This window comes from Salminus brasiliensis, chromosome 24 (assembly GCF_030463535.1).
Source record: "Salminus brasiliensis chromosome 24, fSalBra1.hap2, whole genome shotgun sequence".
NCBI classification, from domain to species: Eukaryota; Metazoa; Chordata; class Actinopteri; order Characiformes; family Bryconidae; genus Salminus; species Salminus brasiliensis.
Window position 1 is genome coordinate 20,572,113 of NC_132901.1, and position 27,084 is coordinate 20,599,196.

Genomic DNA, 27,084 nt, shown 5'->3' on the forward strand with positions numbered 1-27,084 from the left:
GCTTGTTCTGGCTTCTCCATTACCCAGCAGCCTTTAAGTTGTCACATTCCTCTCACCATCTAACAGCTCCAACCCCTCGGAGCATTCCACAGACTGGAGATAATTACTACACCACGTCCTCTGAGTTTTAACTTGTTAATGATGATAGGTGGATGGCGGCGAGAGCGTATTAAGCCGAAATTCCTATTTAGGCCGCAAGATAAGCCTGTTATGCCTCTGTTACGATTTCTTTTTTTTCCTCTCTTTTTCTACGTGCTGAAATTAAAGAGGCACCGGGAACAAGGTCATCTAAAAATAACACCAGCAGCAACAAAGAAACACATTAAGGCTGTGAGCAGTAAAAGCAAAGGCAGGAAAATGTGCAGGCATGCTAACATGTGGAGCAAAACGTACAGGCGCACATTACGCAAATGAGTGGAAATGTGTGGAATACGTCTGCAAAACACCTGAACCCACCATGCTAAGAACTTCACAGGTGTCCCTGGTGTACGTGTGTATATATATATATATATATATATATATATATATATATATATATATATATATATATATGCCCATCTACCATCCACCACATGGCCTATCACACAGCTGCAGGCAAAGGGGGAAGCGAGACCTGCTAAACGCTAATCAGACATCAAACGTCATAGCTGTTCTGATTATGCGGAAAGAAGAATGATACGAACGACAACGTTCAGCTCTGCATCTATATTCAATCTCAGAATTCTGATTCATTTATGAAGGCCATGAGCCTTGAAGGCATGTGTGGGTGGTAGTTTAGTAGACGTGAGCAGGATAAGGCTGTGCTTTAGGGAGCTCTAAAGGTGGAATGAGATTGTAAAACATTCTCAGTCAGACAGTTTACAGGCAATGTGGCTTACTTGATGCATCATCATCCTTGGAGCAATACTACAGAAGAGCCACTTTTGCTTCCTTCATGAGCTTTTCAGGAGATGGTTCTTCAGAGACCTACTTTTGTAAATGAGAGTCAACCTTCTTGAAGCGTAGTTTCATTTAAACATACTTTAAGGTTCTGCACCAATTAAATCTTTTTCCGACACTTTTAGAAAAGGGTGCCACAAAGAGCCCTGCGAGCGAAGCCATAAAAACAGAGGTGGGCATTTGCAGGTTTTTTTTTTTGGTAGGTCTGTCAGAGCACAGAAATCTGCAAACTGTGCAGGGTTCCGGCCCTAGGTGCCCACCCCTGCCATGGAAGAACAATTGTAGTTGTTTTAGAGTACAGTGTTATTTGTAACAGTGTTGAGGCCCTGAAATAATGAGGGTTCTGAAATTAAGAACTACTGAACAAACTTTATTTTGAGTGTTGAAATCAAGAACTATGGAATAATCTTTATTTTGAGGGCTGACTTTAATAACTACTGAAAAATCAGTGTTGAAGTCAAGAACTTTACTTAAAAATCTTAATTTTAAGAGTGCTGAAATCAGTAACTACTGAATAATCTTTATTTTAAGAGTGATGAAATCAATAACTACTGAATACTTTTTATTTTGTGAGAGTTTAAATCAATAACTACTGAATACTTTTTATTTTGGGAGAGTTTAAATCAATAACTACTGAATACTTTTTATTTTGTGTGTTTAAATCAATAACTACTAAACAATCTTTATTTTAATGGCTGACATTAATACCTACTAAAAATATATATTTTTAAAGAGTGCTGAAATTAATAACTACTGACAAATCTATTTTGAGAGTGCAAACAATGACACATTGTTGACAAATGACAAATCTATGATAACGACTGAAAAGTCTTTAATTGAAGAGTTAAAAGCAATTTCTATTAAATAACCATTACATTCAAGAGTGCTGAAACCAAAAACTATTGAGGAACCTTTGTCTTATGACTGCTATAATAAGAGACTAGTGAAGGACTATTGAGGAACCTGTATTTTCAGTGGCACTGAAGCCAATAACAATTTTTGAAGCCTTATTTTTAAGACGATTGAAAGTAAGATCAGGTAAGAAGCCTCTATTTTCAATAGTGTTGAAGCCAAGGATTATTGAGAAACCTCTATTTTTCTGAAGGTCAGTTTATTCTTAATGTTTCCACAGGAGAACTGACCACTTACCTTCTATTGCCACACAGTGCCTTTCAAAAACCCAAGGCCATTTTATACAGAATTTGGAATATTTGATATCTCAGTCATGTCAGAGGGAAAAAATGCTATGATTTCTTATGAGAGAAAAGACAAGTCAAGCAGAAAGAAGGAGGAAAAAAGTCTGAATCCTGCATCTGTCAAAAGGTAATTCATAAAATGTAAAATGACTGAATTAGGGTTGATGATATGCTGTGGATCGTAGAAATATTCCTTGTGCCGTAATTACTTATTCCCTATGATCCTCCTTGTGCTTCTGTCAAATTAAAAAATTTTAAACCCTTTAATGTCTGAATTCATATACAAGAAGTGTTCCTGCAGCCGTTTCTCTGTAGTACGAAGGCCAAAACTATTAGGCGCCCTGGCTTCGGCCTGGCATCTGCCTGGCATCGGGGCAAATTTAAAATGATTATTTTGGATCTTTCAGAATTGAGCTGCATGAGTCTGGACAAATAATGAATTTTTTGCCTGGAGAAAAGCTCGAGGCAGCACTGGATATACTGCTGCAGCCTCACACTAACCATTTCTGTCCAAATAAAGCTTCTTATTAAATTCAGCTCCATTGTGAATCACTTGCTGGCCATGGTGTGGAAGCTCCTTTAAAAAATTGCTTGCATGCCACAAGCCTCAGATTCCATAGCTGATGACAGGAGCCAGAGCTGGACACAAGAACTCCGCTCAATCTGAACCCATTTGGTTCCACAGGGTAAGATATCACTCATAGGGGAACTGACTTTGCGGAAGTTAAGGATGAGACAAAGCCACACGTCATTGATTTACGTGGTTTTGATGACTTGATCATGGTTAGATCTGGGCTGGAGCTGAATTCTGAAGGACAGCTGAAGTTATTCATTTTTCAGCCTCCGGGGAAAAGACAGGAAACAGACACAGTACAGAGAATTACAGAGAAAACAACATATCAACAAAATACATTACCATATGCTTCAGTATTTACTGCAGAAAAACGTTCAGTGATGCAGACCTTGAGCTGAGATCTGGACTCGGGGGCGGTCAGCCCACTGTTCTGAAAACAGCAGCAGCTTTTAGTTTTATTTATAATATTCTTCTTCTATTCTTCGCAGTCTTTGTTTGTTTTTCTCAGTAAGAGCTTCTTGACCAGCTCCACATCCTTTTGGAGCCACAGTGTTGAGTCATCTTCTCACAGTGTAACGATGGGCAGAAAGATCTGGAGATGTTTTCAGATCTGAAGCAAGAGTGGAGCCCGAGTTTCTGCTTTAACTCAAAGATGGAGGTTTTAGGTGCTGTTTATCTGATGGGGACAGTCTTGGTGGTCTACAGAGTTTTGTATGGTTAATTTCTCTGTATATTTCAATCCATTTTTTAAACTCCAGTTATGGAAACTCTTAAAACTTCTGAAACATATTTTTATAACTGGAATGAATTGAATGAAGGAGGTCCTCTGGCTTTTACACAGCGCTGTAGAAAATGCGCTAATAAATACTTTATTTATAGTTTTTTTTCTCTATAAATTTTATCTGATTGTGTCCCATTTTCAGGTTGGACTGCCAGTTTTCAACCCGTACGTAGTCTCCCCCAACATTGCACACAATGCCCCCGTCACCGCCCCCTTCAACACATGAGCAGTCAAGCTGCAAATATTTTTAACTGCGGGCAACTAACGCACCTGGAGGGAAGTGGCGCATACCCAGCTCCAATGAACAAGCCTGCAGACACCAGCGACGGACAGCACCGCAACAAAGCAATGTGGGGGCGCTAGCTACCCACCCTGGAGAAAGCAAGGCCAATTGTGCTCTCTCAGGGCCTCGGCTGCCGATGGCTAGCAGCATGACCGGGATTCTATATTACATTCTTTAAAAAAAAGGTGCTGCAAAGGGTTCTTTGAGCAATACCATAAAAAACTTGTATCTCCTTAAAGAACTGTTTTTAAATAGAGATGTGAGATCTGGAAGAACCTTAATTTGATCTAAAGGTTCTTTATCAATGCAAATACAAATTAACATGTAAAATATATATGTAAATATGTAAAATGTCTAACATCTCTATTCTTTATGGAAATGTGGAAAAGTAGTTCCTCTATGGCATCAGTCACCATTATTTATAAGCGAGTAATATAACAAGATTTATTTAATGTAATTTTGATCTTTGAACATTTCTGTTGGTTCATTCAGCACTTAATATTAATAACAGCTGCAGCTTCCAAATAATAAAAGCGCCTCTCCTGGCGTCTTCTGCATGTATCCGAAGCAGAAATGTACAATGTGTTCCTTTATCTCCTCACGCGCAGACAATCATGTGCATGAAATTTCATGAGAACTGGTTCCACTGTTCTGTGACCAAGAGCAATGCTATTAACTGACAGGATAAAGCACGGCTTGGCTGTAAAACTTGCCCATGTTGCACAAATTCGTAGCGGGAAGAAATCCCTCTTCACACTAGTGTCTCAAACCAATTTAAAGAAGCAAACAGATTTGGGAATGCTTTTGGCACACGAGCTTCATTGGATTTCCCTTGCTGCCGATTAAGTTTGGCTTCCACGGCTCATAATTAGGTGAAACTGAATAAACTTTCAATTTCAATTTAGCCATTTTGACTTTTTTTAATCAAGTTACGCTAATTTTAACAAGCAGACGCCACTCAAACTGACGGGCTGCAGTTGGTCAACTCGCCGCACCAGCTCTTGGAGATCAGTGCACGTTCGGTTTCGGATTCTAATCAGAAAAATGGGGAGTTTTTCTCACAAGAGTCAGTTACACACAGTGAAAAGAGCTCCATGAGGGACAGAGGGCAGCAAGCAGAGGGCTGCATCCATGGGGCATGAATGTGGAAAGTGTAGCTAATGGCTAATGTGCTTTCAGAAAACAACATTTTAAAAGGTCTTATAGTCGTTCATATGCTCTCACAGAGGGGTAAAAATTTTTGTGGGTTTTTTCCCCTCGTTTTATCAATTTTTATTTTCTCATCTCTGCATTTTTGGCAGTAGCATGTCAACAAAACGCTAATATTATTTCGATGTAGACTCATTTAGTTTCTATTTCATTTCATCCTCAACTGCAGTGAATAACAATTTGTTTGTTCACGTTCACTTTCATTTGAATCTAGTAGCTGTTCTTTAGGTTGTGTTAAAATGTCATGATGAATAGACCAATAGAAATGCTCCAATATATGTGAATGGATCAACTACACAGGCTTTTGGAAGGAAACCCATCAGATATGTTTTTATGATTTAGACTGAATTTATTTAAAGTTTACCAGTGAGCTCTTGGCCTATCCTCTGTCACATGACCAAGTTTATTTCTGAATATTAACATTCATAAATACATATTTGGAAAAATAATGAAATTCACACCAAAAATGCCTATAAATATCAAATGAGCAACATAACACCACACCTTTTCATTTCCCTGCCCTTTCAGCATTCAGCTGTTATTCAAGCCTAATTTTCATATCAAGAAAAGACGCTTCCACTAGAGAGTCTGCATACATATATAGCTTCAGGTCTTTCAGCTTTCTGTGCCCATCAGCTTCAGTGTCCTCTCATATGGCGGGTTAGGCTGAGATTCTGTTGGAGCGATGGGCTTATTTACCTTTTTGTTTGCTGGTTTGGGGCTTTGTTATAGCTGTGCCTGGCTCTCAGTGGGGGATGTTTTTGTTCAATTATTAAACTCCCTACTGTAACCCAGCTTTGAAACGTTGCCAATTAAGAGTTTGTCCTCCGACTGTTGTTCTCACGCCCTGTTCTCAGCTAGTTTATGTGACACTCTGGGCCTGGATGGCTGTAAGGATTCTCACATGGATGTGGTTTAAAAAAAGTGTTATGATGTGAAAGTTAAAGTGACACTGGTGGGACAGAGTGAAGATGATCAGTGCAAGAGTGCTGGGACTGAGTTTCCGGATCTAAAGGAACTGGCTCTGCTGCATAAAGGGATGCGAAGCTGTATCCAAATTTCTACTTAGCAGGGGTTTAATGAAGTGACCTATCCATTCTACGCCCTGTAAAATGTGTTCATTCATAAGAAACTAGCTACATCCACATTGTTTATGTTGTTGTTGTGTTGCTGTTGTTTACTACCTGCCTGTTTCAGTGAACTACCCATCACGTTATGCACCAGCTAAGATATCTACCAACTCCTGTAGCAGTCCAATGTGAAAAATTTGGGTACACTAAAAAGCTAACAAGTATCCGTGCTACTGAGAGAAGATGTAATCTTAGGTAAGCTGATGGTTGGGTCTCCTTGCTTGAGACATAATTGTGAAGGGAAGTGGTGCAGAGACAAACTGTCAAAGTCTGTAGCGATAGCATGTGGAGTTGCCCAGCATTACACTGCAAGCATCACTTCCACAGTGACCGCTTGCATGGTAACTATAGCTACCGTCATGGTAACATCGCTATTGCTCTGTTAGCATCGCTACCACACCAGCATCGCTAATGTGGCATTAGGCACAAGCCATGTTTATGAGGTTCTGGGCCCTTCCCATCTAAAAACTAGTAAATATGGGGTTTACATCTTAATGCTCTCAGAGCATTTACCAGTCCTTTACCAGGCAGGGTCACAGGAAATGGCACAGGACACATAATAGAGGTCATTTTATGCCACAGAACCTTTTTTACAATGAAGAGCAGATATTTTGGTCCCAAACTCCCCACTGTTGAAATGCTATTGATGACCCTATGCAGCCAGTGGTGGTCCGATTTCTAGTTTTCCAGAATTCTATAAATCTTGTTCAACCAAGAACAGCTATGAAATATGTGTATTTGTGGGTGAGAGCACAAGGATGCCTTCAAGCTTGGCTAAAATTTGCAGTGGACCACATGGACAAATACAAAAGCTAAAAGCTAAAAGCTTTTTTATGGTCAGATGAAACAAAGATGTTTGGAAGAGTAAAGGTGAAGCCTTCAACCCCAACAAACTGTTAAGCATGGTGTTAGCGTGTTAGCAACACAACCTGGGGCTGTCTTGGTACTGAACTACCGATTCTGCCAGAAGCTTGTTAATGGCCAACAAAAGGGTCTGATCAAGGTGCAACGGTCTTCCAACCATGGAAAGAATAAAACATGCTAAGAGGAGCCTACAGGCCGACAGACAGACATAATAAGAGGCCCAGAAAGACGAGGGTGAGCTGCAGTACTTCAGTACAATATGGACAGACGCAGCAACAAGACTGGGAGCTAGACAGTAGGCACAAGTAATCATTTGTCACTGTCTTTCCAAGCACTAGCTGCCATCATCTTGATAAACTGGTCTAGATATTTTATTATCCCAATAGCAAAAGGCTCAAAGAACCACTAGAGACAACAGAGTGCATCATGAGTATCAGCAGTTCTTGTAGAACAGTGAACCACTGAAAAAAAGACCCAGTAAACCAATGATAAAGAACATCTGAACAAAAACAATCAGTGTGTAGCAACTGTAAAAACTGCATAGCAACAAGTAGCTGATTGGATGTCCCCATTATGATGTCATCTAATTATAATAAATAATAGTATTTTATTTTAACCACTCATTTGGAACTGTATGCTCCTTTCGCTGGATGATTATTTGCAAATGTTGAAATAAAACCTTCAGCACTTTTGGTCATAACAGCTTCAGGCTGGGCAATATGGCAGTATTTTATTGTATTGTGATGCATTTTGTAATCTTAGTAAACAATTTGTTTTTATCAGTGCTTAAAGAATACTGATTAACTGCACTACCTTTCATTACAAAAAACTGTATCAGCATATTTTGCGAAAAAATCACAGTACTCAGCAGTTTTTGAAATTTGACACTGTTGGTACATTTTATCTACATGACAAAATATTGCGATGAATATTGTGTATCATAAGAAATGTCTTTAATTATCATGATATATCATGTTTACCATATCGCCCAGCCCTATACCAACTTCACAAACCTCTGAGAACCTAAATTCACAATATTTAGTGTTATGAAGTGAATTGTTTTGCCATGTTAAACCCACCCTTAGCAAGTCATGGTAAACTGCATGTTTTGAACAGAACTATACTGCTGAAACAAACCTTCATCTCTTCCTCTGACAAAACAACTGGGGATATAAAAAGCAATCAAACCATAAAGGTAGATTGAAGTCTGTGGAGACCCAAGAGGGTTTCTGCAATACAAGTTCAATCAAGCTGAAAACGAAATAATAATACTTCTATAAAAAGCATCACAGAAATATTGTAATATATATTATAGTTAAAAAGACTGGAATCAGTGTTTGGAAGCTGTTGGGAAGCCAGGGTTTTGCATCACCATGGATTGAGTTTTCCATCCAAAATTCCAAAATTCCTTCAAAATCAAGAACTTCATGCTCGACTAAAGTTTGCAGACGACCACATGGACAAAGAAGAAGAAGCCTTTTGATGTTTGGAGATGACTGTCCCTGCAGCATCTGACCCTTATCCTCTAGGCTATTAGTATCTCCTGAAAGTCTGCATTCCTGGTCCACCTAGATCATACTACATTTTCAGACATTAATTAATGTAAGATTCAACAGGAGGAGTAAAGGTGAAGGCCAAGAACACCAGCTTTAGCAACTGTTAAGCATAGTGGTGGTAGCACCATGTTCTTGGGCTGGTTAGTAGATGGAAAAATGAAGATAGAGGAGGGCAGTCTTAGAATTCTCTAGCATAACATCAAATCATCGGCTGGACGGTTGAAACCCGAACACAATTGGACACTCCAACAGTACAGTCACCTCAAGCACACATCACATTCTACACATGGTTACAAAATGGATAAAGCAGGCTAACATTAAGCTTTTGGGAAGGCTTTTGGAGGAGGGCAAATGTCCAACCACAGCCACATGCCAGTGGCTTTCTGATGGCTGCCAAAAGAGTCTGGTCACTGTGAAAATATGGAATAAAACATCTAAAACAAACATAAATGTCTTTTAAAAACATTTATAATATTCAAATAACAATAACATTCAAAATTCAAATTTCAATAACAAATATGACTGATATCACTGAAGAGATTCCGAATGTTTGACCAGTAACTCGGCTCTTTATACTGTGGCCTACATTTAACAGCCTGGCTGTCTCCTTGGTTTCTGATCAAGTGGAACCCGGCAATGCCCCCTCCAAGCTTTAGCACATTCACCCCGGAGGCCGGCCAATGCTCCGGTCCACACAATGTCCTGCTCCATCAATTTGGCACGAGAGCAGCCCACCGCTCATCGCATGGGAGCGATTGGACGCTTTCCGCTCCGCCAGCAAACATTCCTTCCCTTTTGTTCAAAAACATGCAATCAGTAAGAGCCCGCGAGTGCAAGGCAATCAAAATGCCAATGGCTCCAGCTCTTATACGTGTTCCTTGAAGCATGCGGTCAGAAAAGGGCCCTTCAGGTCGCGTGGGCTTGTGTTTAGCATGGCTGCAACACTTAAGGATGTCACTCGTTCCACACACTTAACGACTGCCTCTGCCTCATACGACACACAAGAGGGGCCCGCATTCGAAGCTAACAGAACCCCCTGCCCCGACATCCATTTGCTGACCTGAATGCGTTTCCCACGTCTATCTCCGCCTAAACCACTTCCTCAGCACAAAACTGCTCCTGCCACTCCAAAGCAATAAAGCCATTGTTCGGAAATTGTATCTTAAATGAAAGGAGCGGACAAGGCCGCACAGGCACAAAGGCGGGCGCATTGAAATAAACCAGGTCATACAGGTGGCTATTTTTTTTTTATAGTGACCTAGTACAAATGAAGTGTGTAAACAGCTCAGCTCTGCTCTGAGAAAACACACAACTGAAACATGTAACCTGAACATCTTCACCCTTCAGAAGGTTCTTTAACGGTTCTTCATTAAGAAAATAGCTTCATATGAGTCATTCTACGAAATAGATGCCATCTGCGTCTGCAACGTTTAATGAGACACATTAAGCACAAAAACAAAAAATGTGCCAAAGTGTGTTTCCCAAGCTTAAAGCTATTGATTCTAGTCTGGTTGTCTACATGATGTATAAAAATATGTTTTCTTAAAAAGTATTTTTAATCATTTTTCATTACTACATGGTCCTGTTCACATGCCCGTATCGACCAACATGATGTCTGCATCTAAAATATCACCAATAAATGTTATTTATTTATTTATTTATATTATTTTTAAAACCTTTTTTTTCAGAAAACAGAAAATACATTATTGTTTACATAAGATACATTCATTTAAAAAAAATATTAATGACCTCTCCAAGAGCTAACAGGCCAAAGATGTTCCAGTTAAAAAGATTAGACAGGAAGTGTGGGTTATCCATGTGCTTAGCAGTAGCAATATTAATACTAGCAATAGTGGAACGCTTACTGGTGCTACAGAACCCTTTTTAAGAGACTGAACCACATGGTGGTACCTTAGAGTAATTTATCCAGGCAAAGAACCAGCTACTTTTAAATGGTCCAAAACATAGCGAAATATCCATTATCCTAGAAAACCTCTTTCACCTCTTCTACAATATTATCCTAGCAAATTTCAACATGTTTGGTACCCTTATTAGGGGGTGGGGTGGGCGTTGTTAGTATGGAACATCTGAACCTCGGTCCGATTACTCGCATTCCAGAATAAAAGTCCTCTAGTCAATAACAGTATTCCTGCCTAATCCACCATAGACATCAACCACCATGAACACCACGGCTGATACCTTCCTCCATTGATATAAAAAGCACAGAATGGCCAATATCAGAGGCATCATCTCCAAATCCTTGGCATGCATAAGAGGATTAGCTAAAGACATGAATTCTTAAAGCTGCGCCAACTTACTGCTACGGCTGTAACTGTAAGCTCCCTGCTCTTATCCTGCTCTTCTCTGCATGTGAGGTGTCTGGAGCTCCGGTTCGAAAACGTGTGATGTTGTGAAAGTTAATGTGACAGTGATGAGATGCTCCTAATATGATCAGTGAGAAAGTGCGACTAAGTGGGACTGGGTCTACTGGCCTTACGGGACTGGCTCCATCACGTGAGACTGAACATGTGTAAAGGTTTCAAACCGCTAACTTGGGATACACTGCCATGTGTGCATCAGCAGAGTGCCTCAATTAACCTAATCAATCTTAAAATGAACAGCTAGCTGTTGCTATAGCTATTGCTAGTCAGCATTGCAATTGCAATCTATGAGACAGTTAGTCAGCTAGCTAGCATGACCAGCTCTGATCAAGTGTCACAACTGTTAGAGCTCTGCATTCAAAGCAAGCAGCAGATGTCCTGGTTTCTAACTACTAGCTAACGCTACGATTTGGACCAGGACTATGTTTAGGACCAAGGTGAAGGTTAGATTTAGGTTTTGGGTCCTACCCAAATGTCCACTATTGAGCTTTTGTACTGGCAGCAGTCTGACGGCATTAACAAAGACAACATTAGCCCGGCAGAAGAAAAACAAAGGGAAGGAGGCCAAGCATTATAAAAAATGATAGCTAGTTATCTAACATTACCATAAGCAAACGATCCTGCCAGCTAAGCCTAACCCCAGCAACGTGCAAGTGAAAGATTCAGCCAGAAATTATTCCATGTTTGGAGAAGCGACCTGACAACTCAGGCAAACAGCCCGACACCATGAACCAACGCTCATTAGTGTAGCAGGAAAAGGTACATAAGGAAAGAAGCCAGCAGCAGAAACCAAACGGAAGACCCTCACCTGCTGTGGCTCCCTGGGCGTGGTCTGCTTGACCTTGCGGCTGGACGCCGTGGTGGTGGTGGTGGTCTCTATGATGGAAGTGGAGGTGTCAGAGTGGTTGGCCGTGGCGCTGGACCGAGGCGTGATGGAGGAGGAGGAGGGCGCCTCGCCCACCAGCCGGACACTGCCCTCGATGCGGATGTTGGAGTCGCCCTCCACGGCCATGTTGAACACCTTCAGGCCGTTGTAGTACAGGCCTGACATCTGGCCCTGGAAGGAGCGGCTGCGGTCCCGGTCCCATCCCCCGATCTGGATGGTGGTCTGGCTGTTAAAAATGGTAAGCTGGCGACCTGTGGGACGGCAAACAATGGCACCAAATGTACGGCAATGCTAGAGTGCCATGCTGGCAAGATCTTAACACATGAACAGGGGGGTGGGGTGGAGGGAAAGAATAATGAGGAATAATCGCGCCTGGAGAAAAAGACGGATTATTTGGCCGCTGGGTAATGAGCACAATAAATTACCCACTGCCGGTGGGAGTGGCTGGTAATTTATCGTTGTTATAATGTTGGGGGGTGTGGGCGGGGCGGGAGTGCCCGTGAAATGAAGATATAATGATAAAGGAAAGAATGTGGCGAAACACAAAAAATAAAAAAAACTAAACTTGCCAACATGTTGCTGAAAGGCCACGTTCTGATGAGAACTTTTTGAGGAGGCCAGGAAAGCCTTCCTGACTACCACTGGCAGTCAAGTCTCGGAAATGATCCGAATGTGCTAAGCTTAGGTCATTTCTCAGAATTAATGATGGCAGCACCTCTCCATATGAACTCCCCATATGTGGTTAAAGAGATTTTTGTGGGCTAATGTCATCTGCGCTCTGAAGGAACGCATCCATGACAGATGTTTCCTCTTTGTCAACCAATTAACATTTGACGACTCGAGCTTCTTTAAAAGTCCTCGGTGTCGTGAAGTTCTACGTGGGAGGGTTTCGGCAAGAAATCATGCGAGACAGATTTCAGTTCCCATAACTTTTAGCCTTGTAGCGAGTTACTGAGATACGCGCTAGCCAATCGGAAAGCACATTTTCGGGACTTCAAGGCCTTTTAGCAAGTTTCTGAGATACGGGAGTGTGGTCTGAAAATCTGGAGAATGCAATGGCGAAAGAAACGGACGGACAGTCCAGTAACACTCATTCAACAGAAGCAAACTTAAAGCAGAACAGAACAAATAATAAAAAAAAGGAACGATGGCACATTTCCAATGTGGGGACATATCATTTGTTTATTCCCAAAACATGGAACACAGGCATGCACTGAAAACTTTGTGGTTGACTTTCTTTTCCTTGTTTGTATGTTTTACTTTAAGCCCTACATACATTTAAAATGTCTGTTAAAGGGACTTACATTCTCAGGCCAATTAAATAAGGTTTCAATCTAGTTATCAGTTTAATATCACAGATTATACGAACAGCACATACATCTACACATATGCACTTAACAAGCAGCTGAGCAACTACAACAAATGTACTTTACTTTAGGCTTCTTTTTTTTAATCATTTAACATTTAAGCGTTTAACAGAGAAACAGAGAATCTTAATGAATGGTTTAAATGTTAAATTAATTTTAATATTAAGAATGCTGGCTTTAATGCTTGTTAAGATTTATCGTTACAGTCCCTTTAACCTGTGGTTAACACACACAAAAATAAAAATACAATTAAATACAGTTCAAATACATTATTAACTTTATGTGCAAAGATTACAAGCTACATTTAGCTGCTTTTAAATCTTTTTATATTTGATTTTATTTACTGCACATTTAATTTATGGGTTTATTTAAGGCAGAAAAATGCTACTTTAAAGCTCCATTAACTCGTTAAGTTTTAATCAGTGTTTTTACCTTTGTCGAGTAGCCATTCGTCAACTACTCGACCAAGTCGATATGGGATTCGCTGCCTAGCGATCGCCAGTCGTTCGTTATCAATGTTTCCTTTAAAGTTTAAAGAGACATTTCATTGGTTAAAAGTCTGGAAGGTGAAGGATTAAAGCCTAGACTGTTTTAATCTTTTAGGACAGTTTAGGAAGGTTTATAAAAAAAAAAAAACAAAAAAAACAAAACAAAGCTGCAACATTTCACCGAAACAACTTTAACCTGAAACCATTTTAATTTACGTCGTCTTGAAACACTACAACTACATTACGTGACCATTAAGTTCCATTAATTTGTACCGAAGATTAAAAGAATTACGTTAAACCAACACAGATCCAAGACTTCTATCAAAATCCCATGAGACAACTTTATATTTACAAGTTTACTTTTCTCTTTTTTTTAATCTTTTTTTTTCTTTTTTTTTTTATTGCCAACTTTTATCTAGTTACACATTACTCCAGGGAAATAATGCATTCCGTACCTTGCACCTAATTATCAGTTTGGAGGCATACAAGTACCTAAAACATAACCCATATTTTCATTTCCATCCACCTTTTAAAACATGGGAACTAATTATCAAACTAATTAAGCTAGCAATAAAAAACACAGTGATTACAATATTTAGAAGGTCAAGAGACAGAGCATGAAAATAGTAGTAGCACAGGATAAGTAAACAAGTGAATGAGGTTTTGACAAAAGCTTATATGGACCCCTGTTTGTTTCTCTTGGTCTTTTAAAAAAAACAGAACACCTACAGGAAACAATACAGCAGAAGGTTGGGAAGATAAAACAGCACAAGCCAAACAGCAGCATTTGCACAGAAATAACCTGTTAAGCAAAGGGACAGAGGAGAAGAGTGGGAATGAAGATTGATGCCGTGCTGGAAAAGCCTCATTGGTGTGGAGGACTGATAATCTGTGAAGGAAAAATGAGGACTTTCAGGTGGTGCCGGTGGTGGTGTTGCTATGGGGGGACGGGGGGACAGGGGGGGTTCTCAAGGGGCTTCAGTCCTTTCTCCATAGTCTTCACTGATTGAATTCCTGCTGCCTCAATTGTTCCGACAGATTGAAAATATTCCATCCGTTCCCGCTACGTTAGTTCTGTCAGACCATGGCAGAGGCAATGGTTTGGGGGGGGGGGTGTTAGGGGGGGGGCAATTTAACACTGGTCAAGAAAGGGTCAAGCCAGGCAAGGGACATCTAAAACTAAATCTAGATTACAGCAGACTCACTGGCCACTTTATTAGAAACACCTGCATTGTACTTTCACTAACTTGTCACTTTATCTCTGTATGTCCACTCACTGGTCACTTTATTAGAAACACTGGCCTTGTATGTCCACTCACTGGCCACTTTATTAGAAACACCTGCCTTGTACTTCCAGTCACTGGCCACATTATTAAAAACACCTACAATACTTTGTACTTCTATTTACAGGCCACTTTATGAGAAACACCATCCTTGTTCCTCCACTCACTGGCCACATTATTAGAAACCTCTACCTTGTACTTCCACTCACTGGCCACATTATTAGAAACACCTGCCTTGTACTTTCACTAACTTGCCACTTTATCTCTGTATGTCCACTCACTGGTCACTTTATTAAAAACACTGGCCTTGTATGTCCACTCACTGGCCACTTTATGAGAAACACCGTCCTTGTACTTCCACTCACTGGCCACATTATTAGAAACACCTACCTTGTACTTCCACTCACTGGTCACTCACTAGCTACATCACCATCTGTCCTTATTAATAATTGGTCAGTTTCTGACCACAGGAGCACTGCTAACCAGATAGTATTTGGGTGGTGGACCATTCATGGTAATGTGTGTTACTGGTATGAGTGTGTCAGGCAAAGCAGTAAGGCTGAGGGCTGTACACGTCACTGCAAGGTTTAAAGTGGACCCCCAGCCAAGAGCAACTCTCAAGTACTCAGAAACGGACCACTGATGAAGGGCTGGAGGATGACCAACACAAACCGAGCTTCAACAGATGAGATATAGCCGGGGGACCGGCCAGGCAGGGGGCTCTAATAAAGTGAGTGTAAATGGCTTTAGGGTCAGATTCAGAGGCCCATGTCCTACACGACCCACCTGCAGTCCGCTGCAATCTATCAGCGTACAGTCCAGTGCACCGGCGCGTCAGATGAAGCGCTGCTCTGGCTTGGAGGTGGAAGGCAAAAGGGTGACGGCACCTGTCTCAGACTCTTTCTCTGTGGCACAGAGCGTGTTCTTTGATTTAGAAAAGCCTTGACATGTAAAATAGGCCGCGGACTCACGAGCGCAGCGTCTGACAGCATTAGAGACTGTGCTGTGTTCTGACTCACAGCCCCTGCAGAACAGATACGGTTCGGAGACGGGCTGAGCTGAGGTAGCTTTAATCTTTCAACGCCAAAGAGAAAATCTGGGAGCACTCGCAGCCCTCTTTTAGTTATTTTGAAACAAATCTGTCCATGTTTAAAAAAACAAAAACATTCGCTTTCCAAGGATAACAAGAAAATATTCAGAGGACACCTAAAGGGCCCATATCAATATCAAAAAATGAACTGTTTACCACCTTAAATGCTCCAGATATTGAAAAACAGCTGCAAAAGCATCCAGGTGAATATTGGTCATGGTTGTGATGTCACATTTGAATATTATTAAAGTGGAATTCTGGGTTTTATTCTAATCTCTTCCTGAAACAAATAAACAAACAAAAAAAAATGATGGGAAAAAATTACGAGGACACTTAAATGGCACTGAATACGCATGTGATACTTAAAACTGGTCTGCACTACCAAAAACTGGTCACTACCAAGTCCAAACTGTCCAATTATATAAATAAAGCCACAAAAGCATCCTGTTTTGAACTGGTCATGGTTGTGATGTCACAGACCAGGTCAGAACATATGTATATGCGTATAATTTACATAAATTTCAATCTTAAAGGTACAGTAACAAAAAAGGCATTTAGGTCCTACACAATACAAATATTTAATACATAGTTAATTCTGAAAAAAAAATATTTATGACTATTTTGATGTATTCGCATGCTTTAAAAGTGGATCCCTGTAATGTAGAATATGGGCCCTTTAAAAAACATTCTAAGAAAATAAGGGAAAGGGCCAGCAATGAATACTTGTCACCTTCCATCTGGGCAACTGTGGTAGGCCAGTGCCCACTGTCCCCCTGCCCCTCCTGTCCCACCTCAACCAACCCACTTGAATCTGCTGACCCCATCAGCCCTCTGCTGACCCCCAGACCCCTCGCTGGGAAGGGGTTAGACGCAAGGTGGGGAGATCAGACGCAACGTCATCAAACACACTAGCCTGAGGATCGTGAGGGAGAAGCAAACAGAGAGAGAGAGTGTGTGTGTTTGTGTGTGGCCTGAGGTTTTGATTTTCTATGTCAGAGGCAAACACGTTGAGAGTTATTACTCTCTAATTATGCACACTCTGTAAGAGGGAGTAGACGCCCTCAGGCCACAGGCTCGGTCAACACACTGCTTCCACTACATCAGCCTGTAGAACAAGCCTGCACTACACACAGTGCCAACCCTCGGAGCCTGTACTGATCATAGACGACATGTAACAATATTACAATTGAAATGTATATTTATTTAAAGGGTAACTACATACTGACTTCATAACACATACATAAGGATTGAATAATGTGTATAAACCGATATTCAAATATTTATGTCATCTTATGCTTTATGAAGCTAAGGTCAACATCCAGCACGTTTTATTTGAAAGGAATAAGGTAGTATTTATGATCAGTTTATGTAAATAATCACAAGATGACAAGCTATTTTATGTTTTTAAGGTCAACATGCAAGTTTAATTAGTTTCATAGAGACTTTATAACATGTATAAGCATTAAATAACATTAATAAACCAATATTCAACTATTATACCAGCTTATGTCAGTAATTGCAAGGTGACCTTGCAAGCTGTTTAATGATTTTATGAAGCTACGGTCAACAAACATGTTTTAATGAATGTTTATTGGACGACTACCTACACAGGAATGTTATAACACATGCATAAGTGTTAAATAACATTTATAAATCAATATTCAAGTTTATAAGACTAGGTTATGTTAATAATTACCATATGACATATTATTACCATATTACTTTATGAAATGAATGTTTATTTAAAGGCTACTTATATAGAGACTTTATAACACTTTCCACACTCACGTTCTTTATGGAACCAAAATTGGTTCTTTTATTGCATTGCAGAATACCCTCAGTAGCACCTTCATGGTAAAAAGTGTACACCAAGTACTAGGTAGGTGTAGGTGTGTCCAATCAGATGATCTATTAGTGCTACAATAATGCTCCTGAACCTGATACACTTGTACCAGCCCAACACACACCACCACGACTAGACAGTGTCAGTTGTGTCAGTTGCTGTGTGCTGAAAATATTCCACATTCTAAATATCATTAACTGGTCAGCAGTGTTTAGTGGTTCTGTGGGTTCTGTGGTGGTCCTTTTGCATTATTGGTGATGGGTTGAGGGGGTTAATCAACTGTGCACCAGCAGATGGGCTACAGTCAGTGATTGCAGACCTATAAAGTCAGCTCTAATGAAATTGAAAGTGTTTCTAATAAAATGGCCAGAGAGAATTTCAGGATAGCATTAGGCAGATAAACTGTATCAGCTCTGATGATGGCGGGGGGCTCTTCAGGGCAATTTTGTTTTTCAAAAACGACTTTCTTGCTGCCTCAAGTTTACTTATTTATTTATATAGCTTTGTGTTATATATTTTTGTATCTCTGATTCGGCTGACGTGTGTCTATGCCTCCCACGCGGCCTCCTGACAAAAGACTAATCTCTCTCAAATGACAGGGTTTTAGAAATTGTATGGTGTCTTTTCACTGACTTGGCAGCTCCAGTAAACACAGATAAAGATCCATCAGTAACAGCGCTAAAGAATACGGGTCAAAGAGACACACATGTCCACCACTGGGCCTCAAAGCCTTCAATGTTCAGAAGGGAATTTGTCTGGATTCACACAAAAGATATATATATATATATATATATATATATATATATATATATATATATATATATATATATATATATATATATATATAAAAGCAGCAGAGCAATACTGAACATTCAATACATTAGGGCCTACCTGCTGTTCTCTTTCTTAGCGTAGCCAAGCGGCCTTCGTATGGGTGGTGTTAATTAAATGTAAATGTAATCGAGCGCCAATCGAATGTGAATTCTTTTATCTGGGAATGTGGGGTGGCTGCACAAAGCTATCTCGCAGCCATCCAGCACTGTTCTAACCTCTATTCATCCAGCTAAACACAACCGTGCCCCCAAAGGGAGAACCGGCTTGGAGCTCACTTATCAGCACCGCAGGAGAGCTGTAGCGTTTTCCTCCTGCTGCCCCGGCTCAGGCTGTTTCTCTGCTCCCTCTGCACGTTCATAATGTGGTCAGATAAGACCCTGCCATTTTCTCATTACAAGCCACTGAAAGCAAGCCGCCTCCACAGGAAAAGAATGAATCCGCTACACAGAACGCTGAAGGAATTCAAGTTCCTCGAAAACTGCAGCAAGTCTTTAGCGATACTTTGCAAAATGCACTTCTTATGCTGAATGATGATAATATTTAGGACCTGACACTACAAAAAAAATCATGGACTCACATCTAAAAAATACCAGAAAGCCTCTATATGAGGTTATAGGACCTCTTAAAATACTGTGCAAGTATTTTGATTCCAGAACCTTTATAACCAACAACCTGCATATGGTCAAATGTTTATGGACACCTCTAGACACCCCTAGGGTGTAAAGCATCCTAGCATTGAGATGTGGAGCAGTGGAACTGAGTTTACTGGAACGAAAGAAGCTCCATCCAATACGACTGGAATGGTTTGGGGAGTTGGGGATGAGGTGGGGTGGTGCTCACCCAACATACAGACCTCACTAATGCTTGTGTTGCTGAATACAATCAAATCCTCACAGTAATGCTTTAATATCTAGTAATATAGTCTAGACTCCCTGGACAGTCCCTCCAACTAATACGGGATAAAGCCTTTTTTACACCCTTCATTTCAGAAGAAAAGATGTATGAACAGGTGTCCCAATACTTTTGTCCATATAGTGTATCTAGTAAGTGACCAAACTTCAACTTTCAACACTTTCTGTTACTAAACACAGCACAGCATGTGGTAAGTGAAGAATGCAGATACTACCAGACCATTTCTCAACATCAGCCTGCCCATTAAAAAAAAGCCTCCCTTTTAACCTCCTCAGGTTCTGCAAAGCTGAAGTAAAGCCACTGCTCAAGAAACTTACCCTATTAACTACAGACTGATCCCCTTTCTTGTCCAAAATCTCACACCAGGCTGTTTTGCCAGAACCTTCCCATCTTGGGAAGAACTTCACCACCAGAAACCACCCTCTTGAAAACTCCATGTCCCTGTCTTCGTCCTCCTTGATGTCCGCTCACTTTGAAGCAACGTGTACCTACGAACCACTGATACAACACTGACACACTGACATCAAATGTTGGCATCGGTAACACTGCTCTCTCATCTTCAGGACAGCAGCCTTGAAAAGTTTCTCTCTCAGCTCTCTGCAGCCTCACAACTGGAGTCCCCCAGGGCTTAGTTCTTGGCCCATTTCTGTTCTCCATGCATTGGTTTATCCCGCCACATATGTTGATAACATTTAATGCTGTACCTCTGTACAAACCTGAGCCTTTGCAGCATCGTTTCATTCCTGGATGGAGACCGGTCATCTCAAACTGACCTGATTTACCTATTTGCAAGGTACCTTCCAACACTACACCTCTCTATCAGCATCCGTCCTGTAATGCATGGCTGAAATAATGCCACTCCTGATGATAGGTTGATAGATTGGCCATTCTCTAATTATATAATATCTACAACCAGATCCTGGAAATTCCTACAACAGAACATCAAAAGAATATGGCCCTTGCTGACTGCAGAGGCTGTTCAATTTTAGTCATTTCCAGACTCAATTATTGCAATTCCTTGCTTGCTGGCTTTCCCTCAACCTCTTCTCCTCTACAAAAGCCTCCAGAATTGCTGCAGCTTGTCTGGTCTACAACAAAGTTCTCCCATATGACGTCTCTTCTGAAATCACTTCACTGGCTCCCTGCGGTGGCACAAATCAGACACAAAGCTCAGGTTCTCCTATTCCAGGCTTCAAAGAGCTCAGCTTCACACCAAGTCTGCACCTTAGTTGGGAATAACACATTTGTAGTGAACTTAGGTCTTCGACATCCGGGCAGTTGGCATGTCCTAAGATCTAAGCATAAGGTCTTTCCTTTTGAGAAAGCACTTCCCTTCCAAAGAAGGAAACCTACCTCGGGCAGGATCTGAGATAACACATTTTGGCTGGACCTGAGAGTGACCTCTCAATCCCTAGGACCAAGACCCATCCCAGCTTCATGGTAAGAGAAATGAAGAGGTGCTTATAGCACAACATGGAATCAGGGCTGCAGTGCTTGCCAGAGGAACCCATTTTTCTATATTTCTCTGACACAGTTTCAAGATGGGTTAAGCAGTGCTGGTCTGTAGTGGCCCAGATCCTGGCTGCTGCTTCCCTACAGTCACAGGCAGCTTTAATATCAGAACATCTTTCCAAATCTGAGGATTCTGGTCTGTTCATCAGTGCTGCTACTACTACTACTAGTAGTAGTGCTATCCCTACTACTACCACTTGCGCTCAGGAAATACACTGCTGGTTTTGAAGCTCCACTAAAATCAGCTTTTAACTAACCCTCAGCTAGATGAAATTTGTAAGCCTATGGACATTGCACTTATCTCTCTCACCACTGCTCTCATTAAAATGTTTAATTCATTTGGGTTATCAGAGCCTTCTTGAACTGGTGAGTCAATCAAAATCCAAATAATACAAAGTAGTCACGATTTCAAGACTTCAAGAAGTCTCTCCAAGCCAAATCTCTCTTTGCTTAAAAAAAAACCCCAGAGGAACGCTGATTTATTTTCGTAGACTTTTTTTTTGTCTTCTAGTCTTGACAAAAGGGTACTGGGAATTTAAATGCTTCACAAAAAGCATCACCATGCAATTAGGTGGCCACATTTGCGAGTTTGAGAGCTAGTGCCTGTTCACTCTTGCTTCAGGATGGTTCTTTGAGCGATGCCATCGAATAAACACTTTTGGTTTGATAAAGAACCTTGTCTATAAATTGGTAATAGGCCTTTATGTGATGTGAAGGTTCTTTAGACCTTCAGAATCTTCTTCACACTCACACATCTCCATTACAACCATGCTTCTTATGAAACCAAAAGGGGTTCTTCTGTGGCATCTCTCAAAGAACCTTTTGAATTGTGTACATATGTGCTTTAGATTCACCAGGCTGGATGAAATGAGATCCAAACAGCAAACATGGAGATCCACGACCATGCAACTAGGTGGCCACATTTGCGAGTTTAAGAGCTAGTGTCTGTTCACTCTTGCTTCAGGATGGTTCTTTGAGCGATGCCATCGAATAAACACTTTTGGTCATGTAATATACCTTTACATGAAATGAAGGTACTTCTCTGGCATCTCTCAAAGAACCACTTGAAGCACTTTTTTTAAGATTCTACACCTGTTTTGGCCAGGCAGATTTGAATTTCTCCATTATACAAACTGCACTGTCTTACATCACTTTGCTATATTACATGTAATGATAAGCAGACTGAAAATATCTTCAGTCATCCTGACAGCAACGCAGGAAAAAAAAGCCTCTCCTTCGCTCTTGGCCTGCTGTCAGCTCTCGCTCGCTGTCCTTGTGCTTGCGATTCTTGAAGCGATATTAATAAGCTGGCAGTCAAAAAGAGTTGCACAAGCTTCGCTGTTGTAAAGATCGATGAGTGGGTTGAAGCATTTTGTAGATCTTCTTCTAGACTTGAAGACCATCATACAATACATGCTCTGTCAAACTGTCATGACCGTAAGAAGTGGTCACCAACGCTGTTCCTAGAGGGCTCCCTTCCTGCAGAACTCATGTCTAGTCTTACCTGATCCATTCATTCGGGGGACAGATGAGTCAAGCTCTTTAGGAAGGTAGATCTCCAGGAGAAAGGGCCAGTGACTGCTGATGTAATGTTTTAAAGAAACCCAAGCTTCTCAGATATTCTTCACCAATGTTGTCCAATGTATAGACCATTCATAAACCTACACAAGGGACAAGACCCTTGAGAAACTTTTGGAGGGTTTTCATTTTGAACCCCTTAAGATGATTTGTTGAACTTTCAAGAAAAGGTTTTTAGTAGAAAAAGATTCCTTGAAGTTTCCTCAAAGCACCTTAAGAGGTTCTTTCACAGTTTCGATTGAAGAACCTCAAAATTTCCTTAAGGATCTTATACTTTTAACAGTTTGCTTTAATGATCCTTCAAGAAAGGATTCTTAGAAGAAAGCCTTTGCAAACAGCTATAGTTGGATGTTCACATACAGTAATCTAAAGAACCTCTAGGAATCCAAAAGAGTCCTTCAAGGAACCAGATTCTGACAAGCACCTCTAAGAGCATTAAGAAACATTCCTGTTCTCAACTGAATTTAAATCGGGCTACAATGACATCATCTCAGCATCCTGCTACTCAAACCACTTCACCACTCTCAGGTTTGTAGATGACATTGCTTTGCTAGAATATGTCAGAACATCCAACTTCACCTTTTAGAAGAAACAGAAGGAACAGACATGTCAAATGCAGTTGCTGACATCAAGGTATGGGACACAGGCGTCTGCAATTCTTTTTGACTGCCAGCATTTCTCTGAATGATGGAATAGAAAATGCTTCCATACTTAGAGACAAACACTTTAGAGCCTTTTAAGCTCCCTTGTAGAAGCCTGAGCCTGTAACAGACTTTCATTAAAAGCCAGCACAAAGTGATAATTGCCTGTTTATGTAGCAAAAAAAAAATACAAATTGCCAGGTGTCGAGCAGTCGCTTTAACGGAGGCGAATCGGCTGCGGGATTCTTTAATTGCCTTTGCGAATGATAGCGGGTCAATCGCAGACAGCGCAATTTATTTAAGGCTCTTGACTGGAAATAGTCCGGAGGTTAAAACGGTTAAAACTCCCCCCTTTCTCGGCCCTTGAATTTAATCTTGCCTTGGCGGCAGCGCCTCCGTAAAAGTGAATGATCGTAATTACTCCGGTCCGTAAAATGAAAACCCACAGCTTCGAATTAATGAGAAGACTAACCAACCTTTAACTAGATTAATTCACCCTCCTTCCCCAAAAGCTTTTGTGGATGTCTTCAGTCTGTGAAGTGCAGAAATATATACTACATATGTGTGTGTGTGTGGGTGTGCGTGTATGACCACCCATGGTTTGAAATGAACTGGGTCCATTATACCATATATCATCACTCTGTAGTTCTATGAATCCAAACTGTATTCATCTGTCTCTACATACTTTCACCCTGATCTTCAATGCTCAGGACCCAACAGGTCTGACCACCACAGAGCAGGCAGTATTTGGGTGGTGGGTCATTCTCAGTGCTGCAGTGACACTGACTGACACAGTGGTGGCGTGTTAGCATGTGGATCAGACACAGCAGTGCTACACATTCCCATCTGCAGGTTAGAACTCCCCCTTTCACATGAGGGGAGGCCTTCTTATTCTAAGACTCCTGATCATGAAGGACTGTGGTGTTCATAGGATTCACACTTATGAGCGTCTGACTCTTGACAAGCAGGCAGTTAGAAAGTTGCTCCACTCAAGAGCTGTGAAGACATGTACATATGTGTACATGAAGGAACAGAGAGGTACATTTACTCGGGGCTGTGTTTATGTAGTGTAATTTCACAGCTGTAGAGTGGCCCTACAGTCTAACTGCTAATCAGCAATGGTGAGAAACACTCTGTAATCAGTTACTTTCATTTTTTTAGTGGGCCTGACATTAAATGTGTTTACAGTGTGTGTGTGTGTGTGTGTGTGTGTGTGTGTGTGTGTGTAAATATTAAAAATGTCAATCTATGAAAAAGTTTAATGCTTTTAATCACAACAATATTCTATGATTAATCACGTTCAAGTTAAAATGCCAGCTAGCACGTCCTTGAATTTTTGGCCGCGAGAACAAATAATTAGTGCCTAATAAACTGGCTAGAGGATTTTTTTTTCTTATAATATTTCAGTGTTGTTTTGAGAACTTTAGCCTCAAGCACGATGAAGCTCAAACACAGAAGCTTTAAAAGAGAAAATGCTTCAACTATTTTTTAAGAGATAAATGGATGATCAGTCATTGGGCTGGATTAAGCTAAGAGCTAAGAGAGGAGCAGCTGTTTGTGAGTCAGTGTGTGTGTGTGTGTGTGTGAGTGTGTGTAAGAGAATGAGGGTTAGTTATGAGATTGAATCCATATTTCAGCATAAATAAGTAAAAAAAGTTTTTATCTACCCTCTGAGCTCAACAGCAGTGATGCTGTGTTTACATCGCTAAATATAGCCGGTAATACGTCACTAGGCTCTGTAAAGAGAGAGATCAATAGGAGGAAGTTGGGGCCGAACTTGGTAAGATGATAAATTTGGGTTAAAAAGGAAATAACGTTGCGTTAAAGTTTGTAGATTACTTGTATCAGTTAACACATTCATATATATACACCCACACACACACACACATATAAAAGTCCCACCCCAAGGAGGAAGGCCGCGCTACCGCTACGTAATGAATAACGTTTAATGAAATAAATAGTGCTTTGGAGTCAGCGAGCTGGATGAAATGAGATCCAAACAGCGCGGAAAACAGCTCCTCGTGATGTATCATAACCTTAAAGAGATAAGAGCGGACTTCTTTTCAAAGCCGGTGCTGCCGAGCGTCGATCGTGAAAAGTGCGACTTCTAATCGCCAGTGGCCTGCGCACGCACGCCCCACGATGAAAATCAAATATTTGCAAGCAGGAAAGAGGCTATTACCGATGGTAAGATTTAATCAGAGGCAAAAAATAAGGTGCTCTATCCTCATTTACCAGCTCCCGCGCATCTATTGAATGCTGCTTTGGTGCACTGAAGAATACCAGAAGAAAGAGAGAGAGAGTTAGAGCGAGAGAGCACGCGAGAGAGAGAGAGAGAGAGAGGGGGGGGGGGGGTGCATGCCAAGAGAAGATGTGTATGGCGTCTGAATTGTGCGGTCAGATTTTTTAGGCCCAGGCAATTAACCCGCCGGTGCTTTCCTCCATGTTGGCTGCCTGTCAAAAGCCATTAATTCCTGCTTCTACCTGAGGCGAGGGGCGGCCATAGAGTCCCTCCACCACGAAAAAGCTCTTTCACTCCGATGAAAGCGACGTGCATGGCTGAAAAGGTCAGCGAACGTCTCTGGAGGAGGGCTGGAAGGAGGCGACGCTGAGGCGAGAGACGGATAGCACTCGCTCAAGCTCCAGCCGTAGCTGGGCTATGAGCTTATGAAAGGCCCATTCACCGCTGATCACACAGTAGATCGATCACGCGAAGCCCCCTGGGTGCAAACTGTAAATTGCACTTATACAACTGGGAGAAATTACAAGACCAAAGAAAGGTTGCTGTCCTACTAAAAGCAATAGAGGGCACACATGGCATGCTTTCAAAAGACAGGAGATGCTTTGGAAGCACTGTTCAAAACTTTTGAAGGAATGAAACTATGATACTAATCTGAACCTACACTTTCACAAAATACAAGTGCGATGCCACAGAAGAAGCATTTTTTGTTCCCTGAAGGAAATGTGGGTGTGTAACAATTTACAGAGGTGTATGTGAAGGTTCTTTACCAGTGAAAGTCCACACAGTTCTTTCATGAACTTTAATGTTATAAGAAATGCGAGTGTGAGGAACCTTACATTTGGTTGAGAACCTTTACATCTATTTCTTCATATAACCATTTCTCAATTGCAAAATTGTCTCTACAATATCTACAGAACAAATTATGGTTCTTTTTAGGCATAGTTCAAAGAACCTTTTGTAGCACCTTATTTTTAACCCCCTAATGCTCTGTGACTTTTATTATGCCTCAAGAATAAGTGGTCGGCACCCAGATTAAAAAAGCAATGCAAACTGGCTGAGGTGACCCCCCACCCCCATATATAAAAGTCCCGCCCAAGGAGGAAGACCATGCTGCCACTTTATGAATAAGTTTAATGAAATAAATAGTGCTTTAGAGTCACCGAGCTGGATGAATGTATCATAGCCTTATGATGCATCATAACCTTTAAGAGCAAAAGCAATGCAAACTGGCCAAGGTGTTCCTAAAAAAAGGCCAGGAACCACTGATATTTCCTTCACAGATCTTAAGAATCAGTGGTAATGATAGATTTTCCATCACTTTAGTTGTAGGGGGTGTTTACTTTCCTAAAACAATGTACACCATCTACATTCAGTACTGCATGTACTGCAGTAGCTACTGAATAATAATCATAAGAAGACAATAAAAAAATTAACTTTTAATGGCTCTTAAAGGCCTGAAAATTAAGCATCAGCACTGAAGACCTGAGGAACTGCT

The 27,084-nt window shown here is 40.9% G+C and overlaps 1 protein-coding gene across 24 annotated transcripts in view; it reads right to left on the reverse strand.

Annotated features, from left to right (window-relative positions):
- Nucleotides 1-27,084, reverse strand: part of LOC140547029 (neurexin-1a-like) — a 495,217-nt gene that overhangs the window by 70,009 nt on the left and 398,124 nt on the right. For 15 of the 24 annotated variants that reach the window (XM_072670538.1, XM_072670515.1, XM_072670523.1 and 12 more), the window contains 2 exons: nucleotides 13,599-13,688; nucleotides 11,722-12,050 (listed from right to left, as the gene is read on the reverse strand). In XM_072670538.1, coding sequence (XP_072526639.1) covers nucleotides 11,722-12,050; nucleotides 13,599-13,688 — 419 coding nt within the window. The remainder of the gene's footprint in view (nucleotides 1-11,721; nucleotides 12,051-13,598; nucleotides 13,689-27,084) is intronic. The other 9 variants (XM_072670531.1, XM_072670530.1, XM_072670527.1 and 6 more) reach the window with 1 other exon arrangement.